Consider the following 12,125-nt stretch of genomic DNA (forward strand, 5'->3'; position numbering starts at 1 on the left):
ACGCAATTCATTCTTATTTTCATATTTTATTTTATACTGAGGTCCTTCATCGCGTGAAACTCCATGCCCATATGGTGATGCCAGCGTCACGGGAGTATGTCGTGAGGTTATCATCATATACATAAGCGGTTATAAAATGAACTTGCATGATTTGATTCCATTATTCAACACGGCAAAGCTTCACCGGAACCATGAGGCGTGGCGTAGTGGAAAGCATCGGAATTCTTTTTACCACCTGAGGAATTTTAAGGCGCGCCGAAGCTTCGACACACGGACGTTTTCGCTTTTCGTCCCCACCTAGAAAGCGACCGGGCCGGGACCCAACCACCGTCCTTGGATTCACCCGCACAACGACGAAGATCTTGGTCCACCGCAAAAGCCGTCAATACGAAAGGACGGACCCTGCAAATATAGGCGCGCTAGCGTTGCCTGTAGCGCTAGCGCGCTACAGCGCAGTCGTTCCCGCAATCGGCGAGAAGGATTGCCGGCATATAAGCTTTAATCGGGCGTTGTAATAGCTCTTTAAACAATTCGCAACGGTGCCTGCAGCCCCGAAAATATCCACAATGGAACAATATCTCAGTCTAAATTGACAACAGGAGTACCGCAGAAACGTAACAAGAATTCCTGTCGTACGACACAAAACTGTGTTGTAGCAGCAGAAGCAAAGTTGTTACGACAAAGCCATCTGCTGTTACGACATAAATTTATGTCGTAACGACAAAACCAATTTTTTCAACGAGAACTGCCTGCCCCTACAACAGCTATCATGCTGTTGTGACATAACTAGCTGCCAGAATCATAGCACAAGAATACAAGACGACAGTACGACACGCCAAAATACGACAAACTACAGCAATTTTTCTTGTCATTTCCGACTGGGATGCGATCGCAATGCAACAGTCTAAAAAACTCACAACTGAGCACAGGTCACTTTAAAGCAACTCTGCAGGTGGAGGGAACAATAAATACCAACAGAACGAGCATCGGGGAGGCTCGTATCGGTTGCCAATGGCGGCGTGTCAGCTGCGGCATGTTTGATTACCCAAACGCGGGGTGGTAATTCTGTACGGCTATTTTTTCGCCGTTTATTGGCGCATTTCTATGCCCAACACTTTGCTAATTCAACGCTTTCAGTATTCTAGATTTTAAGCATTTCTCGCAGTGCGTACCCAGGTGCACCTCATTGCCAGCGAGGCACTACAAAACTTACGTTAAAGGCAAAGTCGTAAAGTTGGAAATAGTGGGGGATATGGAGGTACTGCGAAAACATCCTAACCTTGTAAAAGTTCAAGCGTTGTAGGTTCTTTTCTTCCGCTGCAATGTGCCCTTGCGCCACACAAGTTTTGGAACCCCCGACTGTGTTTCCCATACAATTTATAGAGTCCCTATTTTGCGTCCCCTTTTTATACTTCAACGCGAAAGACCAGCACGCGTTGTTTCCTTTAATTTTGGGCACATGTAACGTAAACGTGTTTAGGCTACTTCTCAGTCGAATTGAGGTTGTCCGGTAGTCTGGTACTCGCGAAAGAGGGAGAGGGGGAAACCTGAGAAGGGATAAGGAGAGAGCAGGGTTGGATTAGATTCGTTTGAACAGGTTTTGCAGTATTTCTTTGTATTTAGGGAGTCAAATTGTTCAACAGATCAATACAAATGGCAGCAAACAATTCGGCAGTAATTATTAAATTATTTCCGAATTTTATGCAGAGAAATCGCGTTGCAGGAGACGTCGTTTACAAGTGACCCTAGGCGACTGTAAAACCACAAGCGAAAGAGCGTTGCGCAGCAAAAATAGCGCATGAAGCAATTTGACATTACTTTCTTTTGCGCCGTCCAACGAGGATTACTCATGCATCTTACACCACTAACGCGCTCCGGTGAAATATTCGTTAATATTCTCGTCATAAGCGCAGAATAAACTCCGCACGCCAATTTAAAGGGAATACCTCCTCAACACCCCAGCAACCTACGATCTGCCAAGACATCTTCAGAGCAGACCTCAAGCGTCTCCTATTGAACTGTACTCATTTCTCCAAATATCATCCAGAACATGCAACCCTCCCGACCTCTGGAACTTCCAGTAAAGGAAATACATTACACCTCAACATCCCAAAGGTTGATTCGCAAAGTATGACATTTTCTATATTAAGTAGCCTGGCACGGGTGGTTTGGCTGGGGCCGCTGTCGACCTCGGAATCAACACCCCAAGTTAGCAGCATAACAATTCCCTCCCCTAATTATCTTCAGCATCTGAGCAATAGGTTTTACTACTGCTACTACAGAGGTTCACTAGAATTGGTTGTTTTTGCTCCAAGTTGGTTTCAAATAAAGGTGTCGTGAAAACCTGGTGGTCTCGGTAAAACCGAAGTCCGCAATGTGGTTTGCTGTTTTTTCTTTGTGTAATAAACTCAAAGATTTGAATATGAGATAGCATAGTACGACCAAGGGAGTAAATGAAACAGCCATAAAAGAATATTGTATAGCTCTGCTTCTTTATTTGGAAGTAAAATGGTTATCAATGGAGGCCTTTGCTCGCGGAACGATAGTTATGAGTCCGTGCCACCTCCAATCCGCGATTTTATTGTTTAATACTGCTGTTCTGTTTTTAACAATTCGCGGGAGGGTGCCTGAGCAAAAACCCACATTTTCGCTGTTAAATGATTGCGCGAGTCCATTTTCACTTGAAAATATGCTTTTGATAAATTGCATTTCAATGTTTCCGGCGAAGTGTTTTGAAACCGTCATCTTCAGACTCCCTTCGTCCCTTAATTTCCACATTCCAGATCCCCTGATTTCACAAAAAATCTGTTCACTTTACCTTCATTTCTACCTCCCACGACATTCTCTTCTCGAGTGACGGTAACAAAATATAGCTGGAGTATTTGAGCTTCCGGGTAGAAGTTCCAGCAGCTCCCAGTGAAATGCAAAATTGTTTAGAGGGAAAAGGAACATCCCCTTTGCGCTGCAAGGGGGAAAACGATAAATAAGAGTAGTGCTTCTTTTCGTCTGGCAGTTTCGTCGCTGTACACTTCCTTTTTCCTTTGGCGGCGCCAAACCTTATAGAAAATGATCTCAACATTCAATTCAGATAGAAACGCCAAACGTATTGCTCTTCTTTGATGCCCGCACAATTGTGGCATTCAATATTCTCGACCGAGTCCGTTGCTATGGCGACGGTTCCAGTCCCGCGGCAGTGAAGAATTCTTTGCATCAGGTATTCCGTAGGGCGGGCGTTTTCGAGTGTCTCAGGCCTTTTCAAAGCGAAATTTCCACTTCTGAGCGGGTAATCAATAGCACCTGCAGGTAACACAAGTGAAGCGTTAAAAAAGCAAAAAAAAAAAAAAACAACAACAAAAGAGGCACGTGCTCTGAAGCCTGGTTTCTTAGTATAGCTCCCCTTCTGTTCATGCGGGCAATAAAATACAGTACGAATATGAGAACGAATACTTCATTTCGTTTGTGCGGCACCCCAGTATTAAGTAAAATTCAAGTGCCTTTACCTCGACAGTGCCTGTTGCGGTCAAGGACAAGGCGAGCTAGAATGGAACGACAAGATTCTCATCAGCAGAAGTGGATTGCTAGATGCACAATAACGACAATTGTATTGTTTATCTTAACTACAATTCTGACGATTCAATAATTCATGCTGCCAGCAATGAACTGCCACAAAATGACACAGTTAAAGGCACGGTGTGATTTTAAAGTGCTGCTGTTTGGTTGTAGCGTCACGCAATGCTGGTACAACATTTTGCGTTGCGCTGGCAGGGCCCAAATAAATAATATAAATATAATGCATCACTCCCTGATTTCGCTTTGTTGCATCGATTGGTAATTTCAGTGCATTGTCTACCATTTGTACCACAGGTCAGGTTCATATTGGAGAGCATGACATGTTTTCTGCGGTGGTGAAAAATGCCCTTTATTCATAACTGGAAAGAAAAACGACCATATTGCTGCAGAGGGGAGGCGGGATTGTTTTTGGCGTAGAACACTGTAGGGCATCTGAGGCAGTTTTTAATAGGGTTTCTTTTTACGCTCCCGGACAATTCAATGGTTTTATTGTGCTTCTGTATTAAAAAGCAGTTATTTTTAGGGTAAATGTGCGCATCGCTTTTTGATCAGCCACCTTTTGCATTTACTGTAGTAAAGAAATCGAAGCATTGAAATCGTAGATTTAATACTCCGTTTCACATATTCGATTTGCAGTTTTTAAACCCCTGTTCAGGTTGCCTGGAAGCCGCAACATCATTGGTCCCACAGCTATTTTTGGCATTACACAGTGACCGAGAGTGAGCTATTTCCGGCATTGCAGGGACAAACAGCATTTATATGCATTTTGTTTCGGTTTATTGAAAAAGTACTTTAACCAAACCGAAATAAAACATTTCCAGTTGCTGTCAACCACACGGGTGCAGCCGCCCCGACAAGCTGCTATGCACAGCTTTTTGTGGCTACTCCTTCCCCACTACCAATCTGAAAGGCAAATGAAGTTCATTTGATTGATTGACTGATTAATTGATTGATTGATTGATTGATTGATTGATTGATCGATTGATTGATTGATTGATTGATTGATTGATTGATTGATTGATTGATTGATTGATTGATTGATTGATTGATTGATAAATGCTGTTTATATGCTAAGAGTTGTAATCAGCAGCGCATATCGTTGTCCGTACTTTTGTACGCTTTTAGGAGCAAGCAAGGCTGGCCAACAGAGCACGATGAACTTGAAGTTTCCATTGTTTTCACTGAATCTTCACCTGAGCTATGGGAGGTATTGTAGTGGAGGGACGCGGAATAAAAAGACCTCCATGTGTTCATTGACGTACGATGAAATAACGATGAACGGGCGCTTTTGTATTTCGCATCGAACCGCAAACTGTTTTCCGCTCCCGGGAACCGACCCCGCCACCTCCCGCTCCCTTGCACAACTTCTCCATCCCTCATTCAGCAGGCAGGTGATTAAACCAACCGAGGTTAAGCAAGATCCTGAAAAGACACCTTTTCCTGCCGTCAATTTTTTTTTTAGTTTAAAGGCTCGTGCATTCGAGCAGCGATATCACGCAATAAAACATTTTTAGGGGCAAGCATAGGAGACTCCAACCCATCGGATCTCTTTGTTGTGCCTTCACAATCAACCGGAGCGGGGCACCCGGCCTGCTTTGTGGGAGAGCGTGACGTCAGTGGCAGGGTGCTAGCGCGCGGTCCTCGGAGCGGAAGCGCGCGTGTGCAAAAACATGGACACAGTGCACATCAAGTTGTAACGATTGTTTGCCATTGCGCCGCCGCGTTTGTCGAAAGGGCTTAGAAAGCAAACGAAAGTATCTCGATAGAAGCAGCTAAAGCAAACGACGGTGTCACCACGCAATTCAGAGAAACGTAATAATGAAATCAAGGAGTGTGATCGATACTTCAAGTTCGGATCAGTGATTATGAACTTGTGGCCGATGTACAAATAATTGCCTTAAAATTTTCATGTTCACGTGCTTTTCTCTCGCGAATTCGGTGTGCAATATTACGAAAGCAGCGCGGTCACATTAGGCACCTTGTTACGCTAGGCTCTCTCACAAGAAAGTGCATAAGCCCAACGAGCATACAGGAAACAGCTCAGTCTTCTTACCTGCTACAGTCCTGGGACTTGAAAGGCAATACCAGGCGTTTTTTCGATATTTCTAGAGGTACAAGCATATTTCAAAACCGCAAAACAAGAACTCAGAGTACACCAATTCCTTGTAATTTATCGCGGACCGTGCGAAGTAGTCAACGCATTTCTTCATGTTCACGTGTTTTAAGCTCAGAGGGCCCGACTTCTGAGAGGTGGTCTATTAAAGGTAGCGCAATACCATTCTCCTGAGAGTCGTATTCTGTTTATACGGTGTTAGTGCATAAACCGGTGTCATTTCACATGGCCTCACGGTTATTAAGCATGCCTGAAACAACATTTAGGAAGGCACCAAACACGCTTCAGTGTGATGTGTCTCATTTATGCATAGAGTGTTATACTAATATATACTAGAGGGAAATCTGGTGCTGCATTCGCGGGCCGCCATGGGAGGCGCCATTGCAGCTTTCGACGTTCCTCGCTTACTTGGCTTGGTTAGGCGCGTGGCTTCTTTTTTGACTCAAAGCCGAAACCAACAAAAATGGGTAACATTGTTTTCATGTTCATCTCGCGAGAAGCTTCTAGATAATCCCTGACCGATCAATTTTTCTGGAGCTCTAATTTTAAAATAATAAAACAAATTTGACTAATCTTCTAGAGTAATATTGTTGCTTTTTGGAGCGAGAGGAAACTCTCCTGTCTGTTCGTGAGCCATGCCAAGGACAAGTGGAACGTTCCTGCTGGGTACATTACGGAAGGCTCGCTGAAGTGCGGCTCCCCTATACAGTGGCGCCAGATTTCCCTGTAGTGTATATTAGTACGGAACTCTATGAATTTCCGTCTTTCTTTGTGGGAGCCAGGGTAGAAATTACGTCGAGGGGCGTCTGTCGATGGGGTTATTGACTCTTTTGTGCAGTGCGGAAAGCCGGCAAAACCTTGGCGAAGACATATCGAACGTAGCACCCTCTTACACCAAAGAGTGGGCTCGGAGTAATATAGTAGAAATAAAAGAAGTCTTCTTTCTTCCTTGACGCAACAAAAACACACCGCGCACTCGGAGGCGATCGTAACTCAGCCTGAAGACTTTTTCTTCCCCGGTGTTCCTCACGTTTCTTTTCTGTCCAGGAGTCTCGTCTCATATGGAGACGCGTAGGTCTTGAATTAGGATGGAAGGCGAGTTCCTGGATGGGTATCATTGAGTATCAATAGCCGAGGCACCCACTGCGCGGGCAGCGCACATTGAAAGGTTTTTCATCTGGCAGTGCAAAGAAAGGGGATCCTGCTGCGAGGAAAATGGTTCGCTGAAAGCCCAGCATGGGGCCCGTTATGCTTGGGATGAGATTGGAGTCCGAGACATCCATCATCCCTGTCGGACTCTGTCTTCTTGGTGAGGCGTGGAGAAAGAGCGCACCTCATTTCTTGCAAGGTGGGGCCCTCGTCGTTGCAAAGGAGTACGCATGTGACGGGGCTGATGTAAATGCCATAGATAAGAAGCTCGTTTGCCTGCGGTACCATCTGTCAATATTGCGGATTGTCCTCAAGGCTCTAATGAGAGTGGTATTCCGTTTTCCACTCATAGCTACTTTAGGCATATCATGGCGTCTCTTACACGCTTCCAGATGTCGCATCCAAACGGCTTAAATATATATATATATATATATATATTTATATAGGTCAAAACTTGGGTGCAGACACTTGGAGAACACTGAACAAGTATTTTATTGTTCCCAAAGTTTAGAAAAGTAGGTCCACCTTTCGAAACTGTTCGGAACAATACAGTCCTTGTACAGTGTTCTCCAAGTGTCACCACCCAAGATTTGACCTATATATATATATATATACAGGGTGTCCCAGCTATCATGCACCAAGATTTAAAAAAAAATAAATCGCGTAACTCGAAGAAAACCTAGTCCATAATGTTTGCAGTACTGTGAAGAAGCGGAGAGTAATTTTTTCGTTAATGAGACTTAATTAATTAATTGTTATTAATTATCTAGCTCGAGAAATACTGTCCTAATCACTAAAGTGTCAATGAGACACTTGTAGGTACCCACGAGGGGCATCTAACTGCACTATTTTCAGCGATGAACTAATTGCGTACTCATTTATTTTGACTGATAAAGGAAACCCGCGAAATATGAAAAATACCACGTGACGACGCTTACGCGCGCATTGTAAAGCAGCGTCCCCAAGCAAAGCTGATTGAAAGCAACTGCTTCGCGTGTTACCAGCCCGAAGAGACAGCGCATCACCTTGATAATAGTATGCATGGAAGGAGCAGCAGCAGCAAGATTCGCGGGACGTGTGTGCAGATAAGGAACAAACTCGGTCGCGATTTCTTCTTTCTTTCTTTTGTCTATTTCATTCTGGCTAACTCAGAGGCAGCCTGTTTGAGGGCGTTGCTTTACGGTGCGCGCGGAGGCGCCGTCACGTGGTATTTTTCATATTTCGCGGGTTTCCTTTATCAGTCAGAATAAATGTGTACATAATTAGTTCATCGCTGAAAATACCGCAGTTAGATGCCCCTCGTGGTTACCTACAAGTGCCTCATTGACACTTTAGTGATTAGGACAGTATTTCTCGAGTTAGATAATTATTTACAATTAGTTAATTAAGTCTCATTAAGGAAAAATTACTCTCCGCTTCTTCACAGTACTGCAAACATTATGCACTAGGTTTTCTTCGAGTTACGCCTTTACTCTTTTTTAAAATCTTGGTGCATAATAGCTGGGACACCCTGTATATATATATATATATATATATATATATATATATATATATATTGCCACCATGACACAGAAATAGTGCAAGTAGCACGACTCAAGTCTTTCGTGTGGTTCTCGTCTTGACATATCGCAGCATCGCGTACTATTTAGAGTGACCGGCACGTACATGACGGGTAACATTTGTTCTTCATCTTCCCCTCATAACAACCCTCATCAATATCCATCTCATCGTCTTGCGTATATCATCGTCATCGCAGGGTGGTTCGGGATCAGCGACGGCTGCAACGCTTCCGAATAAACATCTGGCAGTACCTGTCGTTCAAGGACCTCTAAAAAAGACAAAAAATATATATAGCGGAGTTATTGATAATATTGATGCTGACTACAAAGCAGATGTCCTGACCAGAAGCAGGACCGGTGCTGAAGTCGCTGGTATCCAGGAACTGTTTGGGGAACACTCGCGCCAAACGATTCTCATGGGCCTTTCACCAAAGACAGTATCCGACAGTATGCCCAAAACACTCGTGTTAAGTCCACCAGGCAGCACTTATGCATGCCGTTTTCTACACAACAATATGTATATACATATGTGCTGGTGGTAGAAACTGAGAATTGAGGCGCCGTTGGCCTTACCCCGATGAAGATTTTTGCACATCAATACTTATATTACACCCGCGTAATCCTTCGACCGCGGATACACACATTAAAGGGGCCCAGAACAACTGGTTCTCAACACGTACAACCCGTTCTCATCAATAAGGTGAAAGAGTTGTCACTTTTCAGAAATGTTGTTGACGCGTTAAAACTACTCTTTTACAAAAAGAATTGTTTGAATAGGCGCCCACAGGGTATGATATGAGAGTTTTATTGCCGACCAGTCACGCTTTTTAACGCGTGGACACTGCCGTTTTGTCTTCATGCCTGTTCGTGCTGACGTATATCGGCTAACAAGTTTACACGGCACCATTCATGAATATAAAAAAATTGCCCCCACCTCCCCGAAGGGAATCGTGAGGAAGTGCGAATGCATTTCTTGCGCCGAGAGTACACGGCGTAGTAATTCTGCCATCGCCTTGAGAGGCGCAGTACCGGCGAGGGGGAGCTGTCAGGCGAGGGGAGAGGCGCGCGCCGAGGGTGAGTGCAAACCTAACGGGGGGAGAGGCGTGCCAGCTGCAGAGCATGTGACGTCACGGCGCGAAGAGAGGGGGAGCAGACGCAAAGGCGCCAGCGCGCGGTCACGTGGGAGTGTGATGTCACGGCGCGAGGAGCGGTGCGGGAGCCGGCGCGGGCGCGCGCAGCCACGGCGCGGGAGGCGGAGCGCGCGCGGGTCACGTGGGGTGTGACGTCGCTGCGCCGTTGCTACAGACGCTCCTCTCCGCTCCTCGCGCCGTTGCTAGGGGGTCGCTTATAAAGTGCATCGCACTTAAAAGAACTTGTCTGCTTTAGTTTGGATGAAAGAGCCGGGTTCAGATATTTTTTCTTCGACCGTTGGGTATGCTAGAGGCTAGAGCGCCTCTTGGATCTATCCGGGACGACAGGCTTAGGAAGATAAATGAACAGGTATCGATATCCCTGCTTTATGGCTGCTCCAGGCGATGCAAAATGATTGGCATGGGACAAAAGCATGCTTTTGAGAGATTATTACGCAGCGCAGATGAATTTTCAAATGCGCTTTATGTTCCGTAGCTTTCTTCTAAATTTTAGGTGTCTAAAATAATAAATTGGGACTCACCGTGTTGGTTTTAGAGCTTTTCTTCAATGTGTCCATTCCAATATTTTGCTTATGAGCAAGTATCAAACATAGCCCGTCATACATTACTTGTAAGAATTTATCAGCAATGAGTAAACAAAAATATCAATGACAGTTTATGGAAAGTGTTTTACTACAAAACCTAATGCGTTTAATTAGCGAGACCAGCAATATTCCCACGGCCATTGTGTTCCCACTTGAAAATAAATTCTACAGTTATATAACTTATTCGACTATACGAGAAAAGATTATGAACAGATTGTCATACAATAAACAAATAGCTTTGCGGCAATAAAAATTAAATCAATGCGTGAATGAAGAAATATTGGAAGAAAAGGAATAGTACGTGTATGAAGAAATATTGGCAGCAAAGAAATAGTACGATGACATTGCGTTGTCAATCTTTGATGATATGTTGAAAAATAAAACCACATTTATTTGGTTTTCAAACACGTTGTTTGGATCGTGTTTATATCACTGGAAGGTATTATAAACGCAGTATAAACGCGATTACTGTTGTAAAATCGTTATAAACGCAACTCAGAAACAACGCAAATTTATTGCAATACGTAAAAGTAACTCCGTTCTGCGATTTGTGTATTGAACCTTTATGGTTGTCTTTTTCTATTGCCCATCAGAAGCGTGTACATAAAAATCCCAATCCTGCGCCATGTCTGCACCTTACAACGGCACTATGGAATCGGCAAAATAAGCCAAGGGGCCTTCCCGCCCCTCTGTCCCGACAGTACCAAAGTGGACGCAGAGTAGTCATGGCACGAAACTTTCTCTAAGCAGGCTGAACGTACGGCGGTGTGAGGTTTCACAGGTAAAGCGATCATAACTTTCCTCTCCATAAATGTACGTGGCGATATTCGTTCGGTGACAACTATATAATGTTTTCCGGAGTTCCCAGAGCCGTAACCTTTGCGCCGAATGCCCTCGCTGGCTCACCGCAAAGCATGTGCCCCATGCCAGCGACAACTTCCAATCCTTTCTCCGTGTTTTCTCACCCTAACCAAATTTGTAGCCAACCTGACAAGAAAATACGAACAATTCTTTTCTGGGGAATGAGAGTGCGCCACACTTAAGCGGAGAATATGGAGAAGGATCGTGGGCGCGTGCACGTTTCAGCGCAAATTACGATTCACTCTTTTCCCGCTTCGCTCTGGAAATGCGTTCAAAGAACGTGAAAATCAGTAGCAAGCAACGCACAAAATTCAAGTAATGTAGAAGGCGTCAAAGCTCGGCCTCTCCTTTTTTTTTTTCAAGGCTTTTACGCTTTTTATGGGAATATTTCGGGCGCAAAGCATTAAATAAATCAGTTATTAGTGTTCAAACAGTTTTTTTTAATTCGCCTTTTTGCCATGCGGCATACGAAGAAAAGATAACACACTAGGTAGAACAAAAAGAAGGGGTACAGAAGCACAGGTAGTCAGGAAATTGATGACCCTGTACAAGTCTAAAGGCAGGCATGGAGTCTGGTCTCGTGTAAAAAGTTACTCCTTCGAAATGTCGAAACGCAACATTTAGTCTGATAGCAGTTGGTCGCTGCAAAATAATTCTTTCTTGGGAACCGAGTTGGGCAGGTTGCATTGTGGAGAGGCCTGTGACTGGTGTTTTGATATGAGCGTGTCCTTATAAAGTTTGCCGCCTCGTCTTGCCCTGTCCTCGCAGTTCCTCCATGGGGCATTGTGATGATCCTGATAGCAGTGGCGCTTCTGCTGCTCTGCATTTGCTTCTGCTGCCTGCGGCGATGGTGCCGCCGGCGCAAGAAGGACGCCAAAAAGGGACTCAAGGGCGCCGTAGACCTCAAAGGGGTGCAACTCCTAGGAAACGCCTACAAGGAAAAGGTATGCACAGCGACAGCCATCTCAACCGCCAGCTGTTCAAGACGTCTCGGCAAGATCTTCCTTTGATAGGAAACTTCTTTTTGTGAATCTTTTATATGCGATTGTACCCTGCAGTCCAACTCACACGGTCATTCACCTATAGAGCGTATGCCAGGGAGACTTTAAGAAAGAGGATCAGACCACGGTGTTCAAGC

The 12,125-nt window shown here is 44.6% G+C and overlaps 1 protein-coding gene across 4 annotated transcripts in view; it reads left to right on the forward strand.

Annotated features, from left to right (window-relative positions):
• The window catches only part of Syt1 (Synaptotagmin 1), a 206,589-nt gene that overhangs the window by 142,788 nt on the left and 51,676 nt on the right, over positions 1-12,125 (forward strand). For all 4 annotated transcript variants that reach the window (XM_077672584.1, XM_077672583.1, XM_077672587.1 and 1 more), the window contains one exon: positions 11,756-11,931. In XM_077672584.1, coding sequence (XP_077528710.1) covers positions 11,756-11,931 — 176 coding nt within the window. The remainder of the gene's footprint in view (positions 1-11,755; positions 11,932-12,125) is intronic.

The sequence above is a fragment of the Haemaphysalis longicornis genome, unplaced genomic scaffold (assembly GCF_048455015.1).
Source record: "Haemaphysalis longicornis isolate Haplotype H1 unplaced genomic scaffold, Haemaphysalis longicornis Haplotype H1 scaffold_6, whole genome shotgun sequence".
In the NCBI taxonomy this organism is placed as follows: domain Eukaryota; kingdom Metazoa; phylum Arthropoda; class Arachnida; order Ixodida; family Ixodidae; genus Haemaphysalis; species Haemaphysalis longicornis.